The sequence below is a fragment of the Melitaea cinxia genome, chromosome 18 (assembly GCF_905220565.1).
Source record: "Melitaea cinxia chromosome 18, ilMelCinx1.1, whole genome shotgun sequence".
NCBI classification, from domain to species: domain Eukaryota; kingdom Metazoa; phylum Arthropoda; class Insecta; order Lepidoptera; family Nymphalidae; genus Melitaea; species Melitaea cinxia.
The window spans coordinates 9,727,320-9,751,693 of record NC_059411.1 but is presented as its reverse complement, the minus strand read 5'-3'; the positions used below and the strand labels follow the sequence as shown (position 1 = coordinate 9,751,693).

At 34.7% G+C, this 24,374-nt stretch overlaps 1 protein-coding gene across 3 annotated transcripts in view; it reads right to left on the bottom strand.

The window, feature by feature from the left end:
• LOC123662342 (sodium/potassium-transporting ATPase subunit alpha) overlaps positions 1 to 24,374 on the bottom strand; it is a 47,473-nt gene that overhangs the window by 2,358 nt on the left and 20,741 nt on the right. The window contains exons 2-14 of one of the 3 annotated variants that reach the window (XM_045597193.1): positions 9,029 to 9,109; positions 8,657 to 8,788; positions 8,371 to 8,541; positions 8,039 to 8,260; positions 7,732 to 7,950; positions 7,446 to 7,626; positions 7,104 to 7,361; positions 6,662 to 7,011; positions 6,334 to 6,585; positions 6,007 to 6,218; positions 5,333 to 5,516; positions 4,914 to 5,129; positions 3,847 to 3,941 (exon numbers count right to left, since the gene is read on the bottom strand). In XM_045597193.1, the coding sequence (XP_045453149.1) occupies positions 3,847 to 3,941; positions 4,914 to 5,129; positions 5,333 to 5,516; positions 6,007 to 6,218; positions 6,334 to 6,585; positions 6,662 to 7,011; positions 7,104 to 7,361; positions 7,446 to 7,626; positions 7,732 to 7,950; positions 8,039 to 8,260; positions 8,371 to 8,541; positions 8,657 to 8,788; positions 9,029 to 9,109 (2,573 nt within the window). Of the gene's footprint in view, positions 1 to 1,686; positions 1,782 to 2,783; positions 2,879 to 3,846; positions 3,942 to 4,913; positions 5,130 to 5,332; positions 5,517 to 6,006; positions 6,219 to 6,333; positions 6,586 to 6,661; positions 7,012 to 7,103; positions 7,362 to 7,445; positions 7,627 to 7,731; positions 7,951 to 8,038; positions 8,261 to 8,370; positions 8,542 to 8,656; positions 8,789 to 9,028; positions 9,110 to 13,095; positions 13,391 to 24,374 lie in introns of those variants that run through there. The other 2 variants (XM_045597194.1, XM_045597195.1) reach the window with 2 other exon arrangements.

Here is a 24,374-nt window from a genome sequence, read left to right as displayed (position 1 = left end):
CTTAAAGCCAGTACTTTTGATTTTTCTTTACGTGCTTTAAGCATTTTTGAAAAAAATATTACGCAAATCAAAACTCTAATTTTATCTTTTCTGTAGTCTAAAACACAATTAAGACTTCTTTACTATGATTCTTTTGGAATAGATTGTACAATTTAAGATTCATGCAAAATTTTGGATAGTCTGGAATATTTTAGCAGTTAGCAATACAATAAAACATTATAATGTGTATCTTCATACTTTTGCGAACCAAAATAAGACAAACTTCAAAATATTATACAGTAAAATAAAAATGTTGACGTGCACCAAATTAAAATATTGGTATATTTAATTAAAAGCACATTGTCACAGCATTTGTCTTATTTAGGTGACATAGTAATGAAGTTCGAACTGTGCAAAGATTGTTTATATAATTCTAAGAAAATGTTTATTTAAATTTCGTTATATTTAAAAGTGTCAGTTTTAACTTCATCATTTTAAGTAAAATAGCATATTGTGTTATGAGTATTTTTCACAGTTTACGCCAAACATGCTTAACGTTATTAGTAGGAACCATCGATAAGCATAAGCAAACGAAAAGTTTAGCGTTTGTGATTAAAAATAAAAGGATAGCTTAAGAATAGTTGCAGTTAGCAAGATGAGTGTTGTGTTGGTGACGTAAGCTCTTTAGCGTTGTGATCGACTCAGCGTCGTGCTTCTAATAAAACTGCAATATATTATGTGATATATACCCGCATAATGAACTAATAAATACATAATATTGAAAATAAAATATGAAAACTATTACAGTACGCTCCATCTCGCCTAAATCATTCCTTGAAAAAACAAAAGTTCTATTAAAATAATCTAAGTATATCTTCTACTAAGACTAAAAACAATCACACACAGTTAACTCACTAGTATGTACTTCGTATGATCACTAATTTTCACTAATTTCCCACTAACGTGCAATTATTGACATTTCACTGCTAAATGTCTTTTAAATCTATCTTTAAAATATGGAAGAGTGAAGATTGTAAAGATATAGACTATACTCTAAGTATTCTATGATTAAAGGTGTTCTAAAAAAGAAACTATCGTTATAGTTCATTCTCAAGAAGCTAAAAGGAAACAGAATATATCGTGTATTTTACACGGAGTAGAGTATCTTTGGGTTCAAATTGTTTTACTGGGGCTCTGTCTGACTCTACACAGGTGGTTGCGTAGTGCTGGATTGAGGGTGGGGGCGTCTTCATAATCACTCTTCCACATCCATATCAAATGGAACTGTTCAACCACAAGTAGCCGCACCATTAAAATATTTTATCATTTATTAAAACCAATTCCATAGACTATAATACAGGGTACAATTTTCAATTATTTTTAACGAATGAAGTGTTATTATTTCAAATTTAAATTTTGAAATAGTGTATAAATCATGAATTCATTGCCTTGTTGCTTTAATTGGTGAAATTTACTTATTATTTACTTTTTCACTCAATTGCATCGCAATATTTTTTTAAGTGAAAAAGTAAGTAATTAATTCTATTGTTGTTAATGCCGAGTGTATTTTGTTTTCATCTAGTAAGTGACATTCCGTTGATAAATTGCACCTTGTATATAATTTTGATAGTGGGGCTATACATGGTGTTACACCCAAATGAGAATCTAGTAAGCGTTGCCACGACAGCGGTGGCGAGTGCGGCCGACCTTCTGTTGACGAGGTTGTCACGGTAAGGGTCTCGGGGCTGCCGCTTCATGATATCGGACTCAGGCGCCTCGTACGCCAATGATATAGCGGGTACCTTCGTAAACACCAAGCAATCAGCACAAACCAACACAACGATCGCGCTCCTCTTACGGTACGGTCACCTACACACCCCGTCCGCTCCGGCTATAACTCTAGCTCCGGTATACATATAAATAAATATACAATACAACTATTATTACTTAATATTACAATCGTATTAAGAAATGCTAGAAATTTTTATAAAATAGAAAGATATAGCGTGTTAGATGTAAAATAGCACGTTAATATTTATTAAAAAATAGCACAGTATAGGATATCTGAAATACTACGCTAATGATGACAGGTTCAAACCAGACCTAAAATAGTGTACATATTATTACGAATACGTATATGATGTACTATTACGATACATTTAGTAGCCTACCCGCGACATATACGGTAAATGCGGTGAAATGATTTGTATTTAGTTCTCGAATGATAGACGATACTTATGTAAACAAAACTGTATGTCATGGTGTGTGTGCTGTGTGCATGAAGGGTATGAGAAATAAAAATAGATAAAAAGAAAACCGTAAGAAACAATAATCTGTACCAAAACAATGTTAAGGTGTGTTTAAAATGCATGCACGAAAGACAGATGGCAGACACAAGGAAGATATCGACAACTTACCTTAAGAGCGAACACTCACATACACCAGAAATAGTAATAAATAATTAATAAAACCACAAAACATGGAACAACGTGTTTGAACCGACAGGATCCGGTCAATCACGGGAATCTAAACACGTTATTCCACGACATCAAGCTACATTAAAGGAAAGAGGAAATCAGTTAATATAGAAATAAAGTATTAAAGACAACGCAAGGCAGAAAACTGGAGCGGTGCGATTGTCGCCTTTAATATCCACACTCTACGTCGTGTACCTACAGGACACCTCTCACACTGCAGGCAACAACCAAACCCCAAACATTGAAGACTAATATACACGTGGTAGCAAGCAAATAGCGGATAGAATAATATCTTTGTACGAGCGATGTCACTCGCCGTGTTTTTACCTCTCGTTAACGAGCTTATCATTGAAAGGATTACGCGGCTGTCGCTTCATAATGTCAGATTCGGCCTCCTCGTAAGCCAGGGAAATGGCGGGCACCTACACAAACACTAGCTATGAGAGCGATCGGCAAGCGTGCGTCGCCACTCACGTGTCCACAACATCCAACACTTAACAAGACCTTTGCAAGCACACGCCCAACTTAATATCACCAAAATTATGAAGATACAATTTTTGAAATGTTTTCTTGACCAATTATATCGGGCGTTAGCTTACAATATCTTGCGATATTTAAAATTATCATAGAAAACAAAATGTTAAACACATAAAATATAGACCATGATATGACGATTCGTTGTTCATTAACACCGGAATGTAAAACAAAATTTAATCGAATGATTTGTGGATGAATACGGAACTGCCTTCGGACATAAATGTCCGAAATATACAAAATATGTGACGAACTTTACGTGGTGACGGTGAAAATGATTATGAATATGGTTGTTGTAAAATCGATGTGTTGTGTCTTTTCTCATGTACGACTTTAACTCTCGTTTTTAAATTTACACCTAAGAGGTTTGTTTTGATTAGGATTCCTCAATTGCTTACCCATTTACTAACACATATTATCAGACATATATCAGTTCTTTCTATCAAGAACTGTAAATTGGTATTATATTTTGGTGACTAGACTTGACATGCATTTTTGTTATTTATCTGACGCTTATTTTTAAATCGTTTTGTCAACAAACTATAACACCTTAACACACATCACAGAATCAAGCATAACTCCATTAGTAGTACTCGACGTTCGCTAAAACTCAACTGATTAGAGTAAAACCTTAAACATTCTTTAATACAAACTGTTTGCAATCATAAAACAAACGTCTCGCGTATTCAATAAATGAAATTTTCTTAGAAACAGATTCATTTAGTTTTATGATTACATACGCGCATAATGCGTTAATTCACACTGCAACCGTCACGATACCGACAACAGCGACGTTAGCTGAGGACCAGTTAGGGTCAAGGCAGCATATTGTAACATAGTGTAACATGACAGAGACCTCTCGTTGACAAGTTTGTCGCAAAACGGATTTCTAGGCGGACGTTTCATTATGTCCGCCTCGGCTGCCTCGTACGCCAGCGCTATGGCGGGCACCTAGTGTCAATAGCTCATCTATATTCTATACATACAATAAAATCGTAGCAGCGTCAATTCTATACTATGAATATACTTTTAAAACCATTTGTTCTTCTGATGCTTCTATTTGTTGTTTCCAGTACATCATATATCAAAAGTGCTAGACCGATTTTTATGAAACTTAGCACATTTATAGCTTATATTTGGCAATAAATCAGTCTCGCTCTAAATTACCGTTTAGATCAGGTAGTAATAATATAAATAAACTTGAAATTTGTTTCTTTTTCTTTTGAATACGAGAATTCGAGGAGCATAGGAAACGATTTGAAAAATTATGTTTCTCTATTCATTCATTAAAAAATAAAAAATATCTCATTACCACTAGGAGTGTAATAATTATAAATTTCAAACTATGTTTTAAGCTTTAAGTTAAACATAAGCTATATCTTCCGGACCTTCTCATCTTCGATTTCTTCAAATTCATCTAACAAATATTACAAAAAAAAAAACAAAATACAGAAGATCGTAAATCTTATATGTCTGTATAAAGTTGATTACATAAACAACGTGCAGGTGTTAGGAATGCAATAACAAATTCTATACTAAATTTCATCGATACAATATTCAACACCCCTTATACTTTGATTATGTAGTCGTTTACATTGTAAGTGAATAGAAACCGATTTTAGATCGACTATACTCTCTAAAATGAAACTTCAAAAAAAAACTACGCACACGTATTATCTTTAGTTTACGCATTTTGTATTATCGTTGCCAGATGCAGTAACAAATAATTTCTATAATTGTTGCCGGTTGCTCAAATTTTATATTAATTTCTAAAATAGATCTCACCGACACTTAAGACAAGTTATCTCTGCGTTTTCAATCTTTTATGCCTCAAAAGTAATCTATTAAAGAAAGTTTATATTCACTTGCAAAAACCTCGTTAAAATTTAAACTATATTTATACATATTTAGAGTCGAACTTACCATGTCAGTTCCGAGATCGATGCAAAGGATCGTAACGGTACCGAGGGGCAAAGGAATGTCGCACAGGATAAAGGCGAGGAAGGGCGAAATTTCGGGAATGTTCGACGTTAGCGTGTAGGCGATGGACTTCTTCAAGTTGTCGAAGATCAGACGACCTTCCTCGACTCCAGTAACGATAGACGCGAAGTTATCGTCGAGCAGGATCATGTCTGCGGCCTATGTGACAATTATTCCAATTATGAATATTTTTTGTGGCAAACAAGCATACGGTCCACCTGATGGTAAGTGGATATCGTCACCTGTGGACGCCCTCAAAACCAGGTTACTCAACATCCTCCACCTTTCGAGCCTTACGTGGTTAATTGACAAACCCTTGGTCGATTAAAATTTCTCTTTTTTGTATTTCATGATATGCTCACCTGTTTGGACACGTCGGAACCGGCGATACCCATAGCGACACCGATATCGGCCTTCTTGAGAGCGGGCGAGTCGTTGACTCCGTCTCCGGTCACAGCCACGATGGCTCCGAGTCGCTGGCAACCCTCTACGATGATCAGCTTTTGTTGTGGGGACGTGCGGGCAAATACGATTTCCGTGTGGAACCTGATTTCAAAAACAATTATTTGTAGATATATATACAGATATACAGCCTGCCTCCTGTAGATACGACTTGAAGAGCTGGTAGTGACTGGATGTCTAAGGCGGGTGATGGGGTCTTGTGACGTACCCCGGGTGAGGCTTAGGTCTAACAGAGGACTGTAATAGGCTGATGATGATGATGATAGATCAGTGGTTCTCAACCAGTGGTCCGAAAAACACCCAAAGTGGTTCGGCAAACGAGGTACTAAGCGAGTCCCGCTACACTACAATTAAGTACTCCAGATGTTACCCAAAAATAATCGGTGGTCAATGGCTAAAAATAAATTATAATTTAAAAGGTTAAGAACTACTGGTATACACAGTCACTATATAATTGAAAAAAAAAAACAGACGATAAATGAAGATTCTCAATAGATATAGGACGTATTGCCTTGTACATTGTAAATTTTTAGAATAGTTTAGAGCTGAATATGATAGATAGATTCATATTTACTTAAGAATTTCGTCGAGTTGATCGGAGTTGAGCTCCCTGAGTTCGGTTCCGTGAACGACGGCGGCTTTGGCCTCGCGTGGGTTAACTTCAGAGACGGGAATGTTCAGGCGGGCGGCAATATCTTCAACAGTTTCGTTGCCTTCAGAGATAATTCCTACAGATTTGGCAATAGCTTTGGCAGTGATAGGGTGGTCACCTGTTACCATGATAACCTGCAAGAAAAAGTGAAATTTTGTAAAATATAACAATTTTCGACGAGCTTTTAGGTAAATACATGCATGATACATACTCTAAGCATTAATTAATTTGTAACATTTTCTAACTTACCTTGATACCGGCAGATCGGCATTTCGCAACAGCGTCTGGTACGGCGGCGCGGGGAGGATCGATCATACTCATGAGGCCGACGAAGCGGAGGTTGTCCAGGGGGAAGTTGGGGTCGTCGGTGTTGTACTTGTAACCGATCGGATACTTGTCGGAAGGCAGTTGCAAGTCGCAGAAACCAAGCACACGTTCACCGAGACCGCCAAGTTCCAAGTAAGCATTGTTGAAAGCCTCCTTCATTTCTTCGTCCAAAACCTGAAAAATATTAAAAAAGTTAAAACATGATCAATTTATATCAGATAAATGAAATTTAATAAATTGAATTATTCACCTTTTCCTTGCCACCGATGAAAATAGTGCTGCAGCGTTCCAGAATCCTTTCGGGGGCGCCCTTCATCACAAGCAAGTGGCGAGGATCGCTGGGGTCATCGCTTTCGTGAATGGAAACTTGGTACTTGTTGGTGGAGTTAAATGGAATCTCACAAACTTTCTTGTTCCTTTTTCTGATTGACAAGACGTCACCGAGAGCAAGTTCCATACACTTCAGTAAAGCGGCTTCAGACGCGTCACCGGCAACTTCTTTCTTCAAGATTGGTACACCATCTTGACCACCCTTGAATTCAGCTCGGTTGCAGAGAGTAGCAATTTTGGCAAGGGCCTTGAATCCAGGGCTTGTACGATCTGAAACCGAAGACGTGGTAAAACTCAAGACAATAATAAAATCACCTCATAGCTTCACTCATATATTTTTAGTTATAGTCAAACTACTTTACCATATTGTACTCCAGACTGGTCCTCAGTTGTGTCAGCTTCGATGATCTGATTGTCGAACCACATATGGGCCACAGTCATCCTGTTCTGGGTCAGAGTTCCGGTCTTATCAGAGCAGATGGTAGAGGTTGATCCGAGAGTTTCTACGGCTTCCAAATTCTTAACCAGGCAGTTCTTGGAGGCCATACGTTTGGCAGTGAGAGTCAGACATACAGTTACAGTCGCCAGTAAACCTTCGGGTACGTTAGCTACGATGATACCTATGGAATAATTGGACAATGAGTATAGTGTTCTATAATAAAATATTTAAGTTAAGAAACATTACTTCCAATGAAAGTTCTTACCGATGAGGAAAATAACAGCATCGAGCCAATGATAGCCGAGGATGAACGCAATAAGGAAGAAGGTAACTCCGAGGAATACAGCAACGCCAGTAATCAAGTGAATAAAATGATGGATTTCTTTAGCGATGGGGGTCTCTCCCGTGTCTAAGCCTGATGCCAATCCAGCGATACGACCCATGACCTGAATAATATTTTAATTTGAACTTAGCACCACATTAAACAAGTATTTTGTAAGAATTAAAAATAAGTATATGATTATCATTGAATATAAAAGTAATATTTTTACCGTGTTATCGCCGCAGCAGATGACCACTCCTTTAGCAGTGCCTTCAACAGCATTCGTAGAGAAAAATGCCAAGTTCTTGGTTTCTAAGGGGTTCTCATTGGTAAATTCGGGTCCTCGGGACTGTGGTTCAGACTCGCCAGTCAAACTGGAGTTATCTACTTTGAAACCACGTGCTTCAATGATGCGAATGTCAGCAGGAATCCGATCACCGAATTTAACCTAACAAAATGAAAAAAAAAAAAATACGTAATTTAAAAGATTTTGTAAAATTACAGTACACATTACTACTAGCACACGACCAACATACCTCAACAATGTCACCAAGTACCAAATCTTCAGCTCGGAGCGTTAACTTTTCTCCTTCGCGAATGACGGTGGCAAACTGAGGTACCATGTTCTTGAAAGATTCCATGATCTTGGACGACTTGCTTTCTTGATAGTACGAGAAGATTCCAGTCACGATTACAACAGCCGCCAATACAATACCAAGGTACAAGTTATCATCCGATGGTTCCTCAACCGTACTGGCCTGAAAAGAATGAAATTTTAGACCATAATCGTTAAATCCTGTAATGGAACATTCGAAGCAACTCTTACCAACTCTCCATATAACTATATTGCTCGTCATAAAATACTGACCTGAATTCCATAGGCAATAAAGCATAGAATAGCACCAATCCACAGTAATAAAGCGAAGCCGCCGAATAGATTTTTACAAAACTTCACCCATTCGGGAGTTTGTTTTGGAGGTGTGAGTGCGTTTGGACCATCTCGTTCAAGATTTTCTTTCGCCTTTGCATGACTGAGTCCCTGTCAAAATTTAGAAAATAATTATTTAAGTACTAATCATGAGAAATAATATTCAAATATCTACTCAAAATATCGAAATGTAAAAGAACATTAAAACTTGTCGTTTGTCACTTACATTTTCGGGATGTGTTTGAAATCTTTGGTAAAGTTCTTCGGGCGTTACTTTGTGGTAATCGATATCTAGCTCCTGTTTAAGGTCATCTAAATCTCCGGGTTTCCGTTTTTTCGCAGGAGGTTTCCGACGGGTCTACAACACACGTACGGCAAGAAAATATTAATGTTTGATATAAATAATATATTATTTGCCCTTTTTATGTTAAATTTTATTGCTTGTTATGAAAAACTTAAGCATAGATGATTCTATAGCATATAGTTATAAAATGATTAAAAGCACGCTCAGGGATGATGGTTGACAGCTGTAAACACTAATTTTGTAGTTGTCAATCATCACTCACTAGAGCAAGAGGTGATAATGCAAATTATAAACCTTATACTGTCCATCAGCAGTTCTATTATCATCCTTTATGGGGCCGATGGTGGCGACGCGGTACGAGTCGGTACGGCCATGCTGCAAACATAACTAGGGGCTAGACACATTCTACAAGGCGACCCTAGGGTCATGCACTGGAACTAAGTGAGAGTGAGGATGAGTTAACACACCCGAGAGTTTTCGAACCCGTTTTTAATTGAAAAATTAAATTGATTATTTTAAAAACGTTCAAAATCTCTTGGGTTTATAAAATTAAAAGACGATATGAATATAAAATTCATTAACGACAGAACACATTTAAATTATTGTTGACAATGTAATGGTAAACTTAAACAGGCAAAACACACTATTAAAAAATCAAGCAAATAATAAATTCGAGCATATAAAAACGATTCAAAATATAAAAAAACGAACACCTAAGACTAAATAGTAAACGAAATATTTCAATGACCATTGTAAGCTGCGGTAATAATACGACGTATTGTAAAGAGAGCACACGGCAACAGGGAGCGTGTCCGCGAGGTTTAACCTTGACAAACTGCTCTACAGTCCTGTTAGGGATCACCGGCTCAATAGCGCTCAATTGAACTGAACTAGTTGCGTGTGCGAATCTGACAGCGACAATATGGAAGCAAGGCACCGTGCGGCTTCGTGCAGTACTGCCCCGTTACACATGCGCACTCAGTCACTATTGAACTAAAGTCATTTTTTTCAGCAACACCCGTTATCGCCCGTTTCAAATATTAAGTTAGAAATTGTTAAATTATGACCCCAGTTTTAGCACTGGGTGTAAAAGAGCATGAGCTAATGGGGAGTAATGACGATCACGCTGTGTGCAAAACTAGCCATAATGTCACTGATGCTAAATGCGTCCTCGATGCCGTAAACAAGCCAGCCGTCACAGTCGATAATTGATGAACGTTTTCATAGCGGACCTCATTAAACCGCGCCCTGAATTTGCATGAAGGTTACACTCGGAACAGGAATAATAGACGAGATGCAATATTACGCAGAGTAATGTTTATTTAAAATATTTTTTCATAAATAATATACATAGTTAACAATGTATTAATATTAAATATCTGCCATATTATACTTTCATTATTATCTTTTATCTTTATAGTCACAGAATTGCAATTTTAGTACGAATAAACGACTAAAGTAGCAATTTTTTGTTATAGTAAATGGAAAGGTATGAAAATTATGAAAAATTCATACGATGGAAATGGAAGTACGGCTGCACGTTGGAAGGAAGGCGTGCTCGATTCGTTACATAATAGGCGCTCAGTACGCATGCGCACTGAGCCTCAACCCCCGCTACCCTCGACATAAATAGCTAAAAGACAAGGTTGCCACCCCTGGGCCCCAGCGACCGCATTCTATAATATCTGTAAAGGTTAAACCGTAATACATGGTGAAAAGTGGAAGTCCATTCTGTCGAGATCAGAACTATCTCATGTTAAGTTTTAGGGCTCCCCTTGTGACTAAAGAACGACAAAAAGAATGATTTTTATAAAAAATACATATTTTATTTTAGTAACTTAAACAGTCGCTACCGCGTCTCTTCTAAATCGATAAGTTACTTGACAGTTCGCTTAAAATTATGTACCAGATGTCTTCTGTAACAATTTTTAATAGTTTGTTTGCTCTTATGACTCGCAGAGAGTATAACGTAATAGAGTTCGCTCGACAAACTGAATACTTAATGAAAAAAATTGGAACCAATAACACGAAATGTCAGCGATCAGAAATTCATTGCCACGGTCACGAAACTGCTTTAAACTGAAAATTTGTGGTTACTATTATAGTAGTTCCTCAACATATGAATGAGACAATTATTTTTATCTAAAGGCGGCGTCGCGACGCTCGACGCGTGATTCCCGACATGCAATTATAATACGTGGCTGTTGCCAAAACACTATTAGTAGCCAAATTCACGTGTGTTTGTTGATGCCGTCTAACATGTGCGTCAGTGCATCTTTAACGTTTGGCATTCGAGATAAGAGAGGGCAACGGTGCATCCAGTTATTTTTTAGCAGACACGTTAGCTAAAGTTTTTTACTTTTGTATTTCCAATTTAATTTGTATCAAAATACTGTCTAAAATACAAAAAAATACCGGTACATTGCCTTCTCAAAGATTTTGACTTTCAGATATCTAGATTAGTAATTTAACATTGAAATGAAAAATCTTTTTTAAGTCATTGTACTCTAATTGTAGATAGTTGCAGTCACATTCGAATATGTTTTATTATTTGAGCCATGTATTGTTTTATTTACGTAAACGTTATTTTAATATGCATTAATTATAGTGATAACGAAATCGAAAACAACAATATTTCTGATACTAATGGGACGATATAAAACAAAAAGGTAAATTCTTTATTTTTTACTTCCATGCGAAGTGACTTTGTTCTTTTTCCTTATTAAAATAAGTTATAATTACTTAGTTGCGATTGAATATTAGGAAAAATATTTTAAGACATATTATTCGATTTTAAGTATTTCCTTTGAGATAAAAGAAACTTAAATAGTTTATTTTATGGTCTCATATTTTAACAACTAATCATTACTAAATTGAAATTATGACAGATGAGATATCACGGACTAATTAATTAATTTAATTAATTGTAAATTTAAAGAAATTTAGATATATTTTTAATGAAACGAAATCCGTTATAAAATCAAATCTCGATGAAAATTAATCTATTGCTATTAAAAGTACAAAGGTCCAAATTAATTTCTACGTAAGCTTAAGACTAACTTAAGAAACAGTAAATTACTGTTTCTTCACATTCAACTTCAACACTTCCTGTCTTCCAGAATTAAAAGGGATGAGTGATATCTGCGATAAAATAACTGGGTCACGATTCAATTTTTTCAACTTTCATACAAATTACGTGTGAAATGAACTTGAAGGACTTTGTCTAGCAACCTAATTGCTCCGTGCGTGTTAACGTCATAAAGGATAAAGGAAATACTCCAATAGAACGACGGCACTCTATGCGATTTAAATGACATAATGACATGGCAATTTTCTAATAAACCTTCGGTGCTCTTATATCTAGTTCTCGTGTTCGAATCGCAACCGCCTCCCGCGACAACCTGTTTAGGTACTTCCTTTGGGACACCTTTTGAGAAATTATTTTAATGGCAGACAAAAATCGAAGTTACTCGAAGCAGTCCTTCGTGCAGTTCACTTTTATGTAAATGTTATTTTATTCGACTTTAATTAAATGAAGACAGACAGACATGATGATGTACTTTCGCTTTGTACGTCAGAAAATATGATACTTGACATATACCTTCATTTTAATTAGTAAAGCTATTAATAGGTTGAATTATTCCAGTAAAATCATTTATTTTTCAATAAGAGATGAGAGATTAGATATTAGAGACTGAAAATGTCTTAATTTGGTTAGATTGCAAAAATATAAAAAAATTAAAATAAAACTTATTTCAATTCGTTACGTTCTAATCTTGTAAGACTTAATACAATAATTGAAAGTTTCAGACTGTATGAAGAGTGAAGGATGGCATATGAGGAGACCACAAAGCAAAGTGTCTCGCCGCACAGATCGATACGAGCTGTTACGCAACTGTCGCTATGTCTGATGTTTAAATTTACACTTTTCACATTCTTGTCTTTCATATTCTTAATTCTATTCATTATAGAATTGAAGAACAATGGTGTATACTTAAGAAGTTGCAATAAATTATCAAAATAAAAAAAATAAATCAAGATAACACAAGCTATCAAGGTATGATTGGTATAATGTATCTAACTGGTGCACAAGCTAAGACTGTTCTTGAATATGTAGAGGAACAAAGACAATGAAACGTGCAGATGGATCCCCTCGAAAGGATGGCAAGGGGGCAAATCTGTAAGCGAGCACTATACACAAGCAACGATTGCTGACGACCCTGATGTAGGTATTCAAGGAGTTTCTTCACACTCACTACCGGCTGCATGCACTCACATCTTCACGAAAGCACTGCGCCATCAGGAAATTTTTGCTATTTTAAACGCCCAGATAAACACTACTGCAAGCGCACTGCACTCACCTCGCCCATTTTAGCTAGTCTTTATGCAAAGGCGGACTTAAAAGAGTAGACCGCCTTGTGGTCTCTTCTGCGTTCCTCGACGAAATGAAGTAGATCGTCGCTAGTTCTGGAACAATGGAGACCGTTACGGCTTCCTCGTCTCAACGAAAAAACTAAAATGTGCGCTTCACGTAGTCTCGTCGCACGGCACTGGGGCTATGTCATTATGGTACGAAACTAAAACCCGGTATGAGAGAAGTGTACGGGTGGAGGAGGCGCGTAGGGCGCGTCTTTCGGCGGCCTGTTTCGGGCGGCGACTGACGATGGGGCTGGCGTGTATCGAGCCGACGGCGCGCTGACGTCACACTGCGTCACGACGCCAGCGCCGCCGACACCACCGGCGCGCGCACCCTTCTGCGCCCTCTAGCGCCGCCGCACCGGCCGCCCCGCACGTAACCTTCCACAACCGACTCGATGACAACCGCCTTCGATAACACTTATATTCTCACGCAATAAGACAGCTTACCAGTAATAGACTCCGTAGCTTAACTAAAACATTTATATTCTACTGAAATCCTGCACCGAATAATAAAGTAAAAAAAAAAATGCAAATTTGTTACAGGTTTTTATTCTTAGGTCAGTTAAAACGACGCACCCAATATTAATTTAACATTGAACACATTGTATATATTCAATACTTACACATACTTTAACAACTTTTTTTACTTACACATACATTAATCGATAAAAATTCAGTTGCATAATTGCAATAATTTATTACATGAATTTCGTTCTGTACAAATAATTTATTTATTTAACGTATTAAACAGATAGAGTTATGATTATGTTTTAAATTTTAGACCGATCGATATTAAAACAAATTATATAAGACAATCTTTATTTTATAATACGAGTATTTCAGCCTTCAGGTCTTAACCATTTAGGGCTACTGTGGACAGTAAAACAGTTTTATGGCAAACACATTTGCGGCTGTTTTATGGCATTCGCATTATGATTATGCCATAACAGCCGTATATAAATAAATTTTAGACGTAAATCTTTATATCAAGAGACCTTGAAAGCAAGGTTTAAATAGAAAGATAAAAAAATGTTTTATTATTTTACCTGTTCTAAATTCATACCAATATTACAGGGACACCTGATTAAAGAATAAATTTATATTAAAAAAAAAAATGCACTGAACGAATTACACTGTTAATGTAACACAGTTGGGCAAAGGCTTCTATCTAAGATAAGTTGGTTATAAATCTGCTGTGATTTGCAGACAATTTTTTAACCAAGAGAAGTCATGATTATCATGATAGTAACAATAGGACATCACTGTTTTACTCGTTTTTCGAGACATGAGGGGCCGTGGGGTAATACCGCTACGAGCGGGAATCGAACGGACGATCTGCAGCTATTGTAATTAAACTCTAAGTACACATGAAAGTTCATCAACTTTTATTATTATTTATTTATTTTTTATCAACATATTTTTTATTTTTTTAACTAAATATTACAATTTTGATATAAATATATATATTTGCAATGTCATCTCCAAATTCCAAGTGAATTTTATTATACCTTTAGTAAAACAGAATTCAATTCAATACATTTGGTAAGAGTAAAAGTACACATTAAAAGGGGATGTCTTCATACAAAGGAGGTTTTTATTGACTTCATCTTTAGAATACGAAGCTACGGTAAAAATGAAATATAATGCGGTGGTTTAAAGTTGGTTAACGGACTTGTGTAACTTAAGTATTTCCATATTAGTAAAGATATCCCGAAATTATTTTAGTACCTATAAAGTATTGACGATATTCATTTCTTATACATAGAATTTGTCAAGTGAAAACGATTAAACAAACTTCGTCAGTTATTTCCTATTTTCGGACATAAAAACAATAACTCACGACAGCTATTGCGTAAATCTCGAAACATCGAATGCAAACGTAATTAAAGGTGGAAATAACAAATACGGGTATAATTTAGTCGTGAGGGGGCGCCACCTGTCAGATATTTATTTCCGGCACTCGACGTCGCTCCTCAACAAATGTAGACTTGGCAGCTCGTTGCTAACCATCGGTCAGGTTCCCCCACACCACTTATGTACGTGGCCATATTTAAATTACACTTGATTAATGGATAGTACTTGTCATAAGGACATCATAATTAAAACCTGAAAGTATTGTTTTGAATAGCACTGAGCTTATATAAATTTAAATGGCGGTGGAAAATGCCAAAGTGGGATGTTACAGACTTAATCGTGATTCGATAAATAAGGGATAAAAAAAAAAAATAAGGGAAATATCCTGAATATATTTCCGCTAACTTTTTTAAGCTGCCCATGAAATATTTTCATAAAATAATCGAATAAGGGTAAATGTGATTCGCTGAAAGTTAAGGACTTGCCCACCGTGCCCACAACGGAATATTCGCCCCTGGTTTTTCCCTATGAAAGGAGAAAGGTCGTATAATGCGACCCAAAAATTAACTGAAATAATTCTTCTCGTACGTATGCTTAGATACTTTATCTTTATCAATACGTTATACCTTGTACCTTACGTATTTACAAAAAATATGAAGTATTTATGTACTGTTACATTTATATATTCTTATAATATTTACTACTAATCTAATTCTAATTTATATGGTTTTACGTAAGGCTAATTCGTATCTTTAAGTCCACGTTATATTTAGAAGGTCGATCAGTGTGTTTTAGCGTGCTTCACTTTAATAACTCTACTGATTAAAATAATATTTGGTAAACAATATAATTATATCATATTACGGAAAACTGAAAGTTGTAACACACCACGTTATTTTTCATATTTATAATAGCGTGGTAAAGTGTGGTTATACAAATGAAATCCAAACATTCTTACATTTTCGGCGAACGACATCATCGACCAAGTTTGTAAGTACAAAAAAGTATCATTAAAATTATACTATTTTTTTTTTATGTCACTAGGTCGGCAAACAAGCGTACGGCTCACCTGATGGTAAGCGATTACCGTAGCTTATAGACACCTGCAACACCAGAAGCATCGCAAGCGCGTTGCCGACCCAATCCCCAATCCCCCCAGGAGCTCTGGTCACCTTACTCACCAACAGGAACACAATACTGCTTGAAAACAGTATTATTTTGCTGTGATCTTCTGTAAGGTCGAGGTACTACCCCAGTCGGGCGGCTCCATATTTTGAGCAGGAAATTCCTGCTGTGCCCTACCTCAGTTAAAAACTCAAGTAAAACAACTTTTTTAAATTAACTGTATCCGTCACACAGTCAAAAGTTAAAAATTATATGAAGTAAGTACACCCTCAAGTTTTTATGAAACTCAAACATGAGACACGGTATGGAAAAAATTTCCACTTCACATATTATGACACCCCAATTCATGTGTAGCCTTAAGTAAGGACGTAGAATTCAGACAGGCACTTAAGAAACAAACTTCCTTTTCTTATTATTTTAGTAAAATAAACAGAAACAATTGTTTAAAATAAAAGTTTTAATTGGACGAGTCGTTCCGTTTGTAATAAGGGTATAATAGAGGCTATGTACACATAGAAAACAATACCCATAGTTGCCTGCGTTTCAACTCCCAACGTCCGCCGTGTCCTGCTTTTGTGGAAATTTTTCATTTGAGCAGCTTTGCTCCGGAATGTTAAACAATAGGATTTTTGCGACTCACTCATTTTTTCGCGTTCAAATATTATTGTGTAGACCACCATATCATTTTATTTATCAATATTAAAATGTGAAAACCAATCTAAATGTTTTATTTCTCTACACACATGATAGAAACAATCAAATTTATTTTTCCGTTAAAAAAATTTGAAGCTGTTTGTATATATATTACATATTGTAGTATAAAATCAAAATCTGTAACGATTTGGTGTTCATCCTCTTTTGTATTTTAATAATAAATATATTTAACGACACTTCAAATTCATATGTATGTGTTAATCCCAGAACCTATAAGTACCTGAAACTGAAACGCACCAATCAATATTAGTGCAGTCTGTCAGATATTGAAATAACATAAACTCCGCATGCACCGCCCAGTCTGAGTTTTCCCAGGAATAGGTCAGTTATAATGCTAAGGGGAGGCAAAAGTTATAAATATTAAAAATGCATACATTTATTATACTTAAGCTGTGATTACATTTATTTTGTGGAAAAACTTAAAAACAGTATACGTATTTGATACTTTAATAAAACTTCAAGTTCATAGCTGTCAAAATAGCAGTATTTTAATACCATCGCTAATAATATTTGACACATGTCAAAAGTTGAGAGGACAAAGAGATTTTAAGCGACGATAATTGAACAAGGCGGCCGTAATGTATTATGTAAGGCATTAGTATCAGAGCCGGGGCAACGGGCCATTCCTTCGGCGTGGAGAATCGGCTGATATGAAAATTCACCGTGGAACATTTGTGGGGCGTAGGGGGTGGATCATGTGGTTTGGGGGTGGAGGCGTACGAAGGCTCTATTTGGGTCACCCCGGGCGTCATTTCCCGCGATCAATAAGCGGAGCCGGCGCGCGCCGTTTACCCTCTTACTTGCGCCGCCTTTCCATATACCTAACTCGTTTCGTGTACTGCTCTATCGACGTTAATTATTGTATTATTAATTCTTTTAAACAATAATGTATACCAATACCAATGTTCAAAACTATTCTCATAAGGCTATATAGAGAAATGTGTTGCGAATTGTCATATAGCAGTGAATACGGAAAAATAAGACCCGCCCTAAGTTTGCCGACAGCCATGAAGTTTTTATCTATTTGAGAATATAGAATGTTTACGTAACGTAAAATTTATAAATATTTTAATAATTTTGTAACCTAAAAATTTTAATGTAAAAATACCTTCCCTAGTAATTTTTATAGTAAAAACGAGTCGCTCTTTTATTTTTTAAAGATATATCACAGAGATAAATCTTAATAATAATTGGACTATTTTCATTCAGCAGACGTTTCGTAACAGGAGCGGAGAAAACACTAAATCACTAGCCAGCTTAAAATCTCAAGTGGCTTATGTTTAAAAGAGAGTTGAAGGCTTAAATTCTTTGCCAACACTATGAGTCATATAAAAAGAGCTAAAAATCAAAGCCTGAAGTAATGAAGCACCTGGAAGCACTTCAATACACGAATAAATGTAAAATATAGAGTTTTTACAATCGTATAAATCGATGACGAGCCAGAGTAGATAAGGTAGGCAGGTCCTTTTGTCGTATATTCCACGTAACAGACTGTAAATGTCCCACGGTTGGATTACGGCCTTTTTTATTAAAGAAAAGCGTATTGGAACTTTATCCGTCATACTACTTCACTTCAAATTGTTTGTCTTGAAAGCATAAAATAGAAGAAATTTTTGCTATGCAACGTTATAAACTAAGCTATTAGGATACTTTTTAGATAAAACTCTTTAGATAACACTATATAGGTAAACATGAAATAGTATTGCGTGAAGCCTTATGTAACCGTTTAAAAAGTTTAAAAAAAAATCCGCCTGGTTCATGAAAATGTTGTTTTCTGAGAATTTGCCGCAGGAATACTGGATATATGCCTCCAAAATAAAACACATAGGCACCTGTAGCCCTTAAATGTAATATTCAATAAATTATTTCGACGATGCGCTGTCACTAGTCATTTTGTCATTATTTCAATCACAGGTTCGATCTACTCTCTTATTTGTAATAGACACATTTAGCCCACACAGGCCTTTTTCAAGTTAAGTTAATTCACTTATGTAATATTAAAATAGTGCTTAATGTGCATTTTATTTCCATAAGCATCAAGATATTATGCTTTCCAATGTAACGTCTTGTGGTTCAGCCTCCACAAAGAATGTATTTTCATGAAAATAGGATACTCGATGTATTCCGACCATTTGCATTTTTACTGAATCGAGTTTGGAAAACTTTTCACATCAAGCTATGCTCTATGGTAATTTTTCTGAAATCCGTATAATATTATCACATACCGAATCTTTTTTTTAATAGCGCTGTTTTGAGAAAAAACTGCTTTAATACATCACATTATTTTCTTCATATCGGTATTTTTATGAAAATAATGAGCCAGTTTACAATATAATGTTGATGTTAAAGAAAACCATACAATACGTTCGAAATTCTATGACAGTAGTCTGTATTTTATGTTTAAACTTTAGTATGACATAAAATATAATATTCATAGCATTGCTGTCGGTAACAAATATTAAATAGCGAGTCCATAATCTATATTTATTCTACGTTAAATTTTATAATACGGTATAATTCGGTGATTTGTAGGTCTCTACGTGACATATTTTTAAACAAATATTAATATAAATAGCCGCGAAAAGAAATATATTTTCTATCTCTATTTGCATCACGAAAATACCAATAGATTAATAGTGACATTGTTTATACAAAAATTGTATCGTAAAATATTTGTAATTAGTGGAGAAAGCAATATTATTCAGCAAAAGACAAGTAGTCTATAAGTAATCAAGCAATGTCTTACGGCAACTGAGCTATAGCAACGATGGTAAAAACTCACGGAACGTCTCGTTAGTAAATATAACAAATTTATAGAATCTAGCGAAAAACTTCACTCTTTTCGTGACTTCTTTAACTATGAGAACATGAACATGACGGTAGATTTAAGTTTAGTGTTACGCAAGAATTGTATTTAGAACTTGTTTATAATATATCGTCTTGCTACATTTGTTTACGTTTTATTAGTCTGATTTATAGGTTCTTATGATATTTCCAGATATAAACTAAAAAGATGTAAAAAGAGTATTTATCATATAAATGTTTCTTAAAAATATTGGTGATCGAGTTAAAAGTTTTATTGATATTGAGTAAAAATATATTTTTAGCAAAAGTTCAAGAAAATAATCCTATGAAATATTATTTATTTCTAAAATAAATTTATTTTCTTACGAAAGTTGCATAGGGATGATTAAATAAATTATTTTACAAATATATTTTTTTTTCTATTATTTTCATGACAGCTTTGTTTCTTAAAAAACCCTAAAGATAGCCCTGAATTGACATTGTGCCTTTGGAATCAGTCAAGGGCACATACATTGGCGAATAGAAATGATGATGATAACTAAAGATGCAATAACCTTAGAAGAAAGAACATTGAATATACAAAATGTAAATGGGTAGCGTCGTAGTAATGTTTCTCAGAAATAATTTTTCTAGTGTTTTAGTAATCATTTACATAATACCTACTTGATAAAGGCATCGTTTATAGACGAGCATACGGCGCTCTGAACGGCTTCGAATCGGAAATAGCTGCAGGCGCAGCAATTGCTTATTACGTCAATACCTACATCAATATTAGATTACAGGATCACAATTGACATTGCTGACGTTTAACGACGTGATATTAATTTCGTTAATTCTACTTGACACTGGTCAAATCTATACCTACTAATAAATGGAGAGCCGGTTTTTTTGTTCGGTTATACCGCGAAAACTACTGAACCACTCGAAATAATGCTTATACCATAAGATGCAGCGTGTTTCGGAGAAGGTTTAAGTATATGATATGTTGGTGATTACTTATCCTGTAAAAAATCTGAACGGACAGAGGTCGCTAGTATCAATATAAATGAATCAGCGATATGTATGTACGCTCATAACTTCTGAATGATTCCACCAAATTAGATTAAAAATATTTAATGATCGTTATTATCAGGACAAGGTTTGTATAACAGTAAATAATAGAAAAAGGCCCAAAAGAACTTCGCTAGGACAGCTAGTAATCTCTATACATTAATACAATTAAAGTCCATTCGACCAAACGTTTGATTGATTAAAATGGAGGTAGTGTTCGTTTTATGTTTATTTTACGTGTGACGATTTTGTTACCGAGCTCTCAATTTGATTACTAAAATCACTTGCACGATATGTAGTATTCCAAAATAAAATATTACATCTAGGTCACAGATAATACGGCTATAAAGTTTCTTTAGAACGTATAAAGTAAGCAATGTTATATTGGATAACATTTGGTATTTACTTTATCTGTATACAATAATTTATATTTTGTTTACTTAAATCCACTTATATTTTAATATAATACCATATAATCAATTTGATAATTCGTTAATAGTAAAATATTCTAGTTGAGTCGGCAAACTTCGCACCGACATACTCCGCTTTTTCGCGAATATATCGATTTTTTCATTTTCTTGTATACTAACCAGACAACTACGTAGTCCAGACAATAACGAACAAAATAAAAATAGGTAAAAAAACTTTTTAAGTTAAACGGTTTTATGTTAAAAATACATTGCAATGTTTAAGATAAATGTACTAAAAACCAAAAAATAATAAAATAGATACAGTCGTGGGAATTATAAACATATGCATAGACTAGACTAAAATAAAACCGTGGGGCACGTCAATTGTCTACAATCGTTGATTAAAATGTTTGTTTTGTAATGTTACACTATAATTAGGCAGTTGTTCAACCGACAACGATGGACGTGTGATAAGTAGGGCTAGAATGTGGAAACAAGATAGCAAGCTCGATTGTAAGCGAGTTTTAGGGTTTCATAGTGGTGAGCGAGTAGTACTTTTATCATATGTTTTGTCGATTAAAGACAAACTACGAGCAGTGAAACGATTCCTCGCCAGCCAGCAGTGTGAATGTCCAACGATAAACTAGTTGAAACATCTCTTTTATTTACATGGAGTGTATAACTATTGGAATTTCCATGAGCAAGAAAATAGTAAGTAATTTCCTCACCGTCTGCGGGCCAACTGCCTATTTTAACGACGAATTAAACGATTCTTCTATCGCACATTAAGTCGATAATTTGTAGACAATTGACGTGCCCCACGGTTTTATTTTAGTCTAGTCTATGCATATGTTTATAATTCCCACGACTGTATCTATTTTATTATTTTTTGGTTTTTAGTACATTTATCTTAAACATTGCAATGTATTTTTAACATAAAACCGTTTAACTTAAAAAGTTTTTTTACCTATTTTTATTTTCTAGTTTTTAGTTTTTATTTCGCATTCTGTTTAATTCATTTAGTGCTTCATTATTGCAAGGCCCATCTTAAATATTGAGGTTGTATAGTGCACTGTATTCTTGTCAAGCCCTTTTATTTGATACCCATATTGGTGGGATTGATAAAAAATTGTTATCAGACATTTGGTAGCGGCGGCCAGCTTAGATTTCAATTTTGCATAGTAAATTGTATTCTACTTGTTGAGACCTTTCATTTGATACCCATGTTGATGGGATTGATAAAACCTAAGTTATCCGCCATTTTGTAGAGGCCGCCATCTTGGATTTTAATTTTATATAGTACATTGATTATACTGGTTGAGCACTTTCATTTGATACCCATATTGATGGGATCGATAAAACCTACGTTATCCGCCATTTTGTAGCGGCCGCCATCTTGTATTTCAATTTTTTATAGTATATTGTATTCTGCTTGTTGAGCCCTTTCATTTGATACCCATATTGATGGGATTGATAAAACCTACGTTATCCGCCATTTTGTAGCGGCCGCCATCTTGGATTTCAATTTTTTATAGTATATTGTATTCTGCTTGTTGAGCCCTTTCATTTGATACCCATATTGATGGGATTAATAAAACATAAATTATCCGCCATTTTGTAGCGGCGGCCATCTTGAATTTATAATGATAATGAATAAACATAATTGTATTGTCACCAAAATCCAAAGTGTATACAAAATTTCAGATTAATCGGTTGACAGGAAGAGGGTGAAATTTGAATTACTAAATTTGACCCAAGAATAAAAAATAAAACAAACGGGGTGAGCTAAATAAAACCGTTTAATAAACTATCCGCATTGATGGAGTCGTTCAGAAATTTGTGCGTAGGATACATTAGGCGATACATTTTTTTTATTTATATATATAAGATTAATAAAGATAATAAAAGAAACGGAAGCTCACGAACATCTTTACCATATTTTAAGTATAATAAATGTAGATTTTTCATCCAGTCAACTCATACTGCTTACAATTAAAAAATTAATTATTTCCTCTCCTAAATTTTCTTAATTTACTCTACTTTAAGATGACTGGACTAAATTTACAGCATAAATCACAGAGTTATAATGAAATTAAATCACTCGTTTTTACTCGTATTAGTATTTTTAACTTTTAAACGAATGTGTTAAAAATATTATGTAGGTATGATAAACGGGTACGAGAGATAAGTATGAGAGAATAGGTATGAGAGATGATAGACGGGTATGATAGATGGGCAAGTAAAATAAAAAAATTAAAATCAATTCCTATTTAGGAACAAGGAATAGAAATATATTTTTCGCTGTCTTAATAATTATATATTACATTTAGAAAAATTTTATATAAGGATTTTAAATAAGGGTTCTCTTTCGCAATCAGCAAAATCTGTGGCTGGTTGAAATGTTCCTCCAGGTCAAATAAATTTAATTAGATTTCAATCTCAGCTATATTAAAATAAGATGGAATGGCATTAGGCTCCGAGTATCTACTGGATACCTGTATATTAATACTTTTTTGATTAGGTTTTCATAGATTTTGTAGTCTTTACGAACTGAACTAAAACATTATTTAAATACTCTAGAATAAACTTTATTCGACATGCTACTCAACTGCGGGTTGGCGAATAATTTTTCTACTAAAAATTAAGTTCATATAATTTGACTAAAGTGGCGCGGTGCTATCAGAACGTATGCAAATTGAAAGCGTGGAATAATATTTAAACATTCAGCTGAAAAAAATAATTCCTTTGAAATCTCTTACAATCAAATTTAAATCAAGTAAGACTTTCAAAATACCTTTTTGATAAACCTTCCCAATATAATAGACAATAATAAACCAAAAAAAAAAGTATCCAAAATTGTAATTAATGTCTTCGGAAATTATGCGCATACAAACATTTCAGCGTTTTATTTTTATTTATATACAAGATGAAAATTTTTTACAGTACAGTACTTAAACGGAAATAGCACAATTATAGTATTCCAACGTCACCTATTTCGCAAGTAGACGAGGTTAAAGCGAATATAGCTCAAGTCGGATGTCGATTTCCAATATTAAATTCTATCGATAAAACTTTGAAAGACAGTCGGCGTCGATATAACTAATCGTATTTTATCCTTCTCGCCACTTTTATTTTAGGAATCTCAAGGTACTGCTAATCCCGTGGTATTTAGTTTTTTTTTTTTTTTTTTTTTTTTTTTAGATCGGCAAACAAGCGTACAGCTCGTCTGATGGTAGGCGATTACCATAGCTTATAGACGTCTG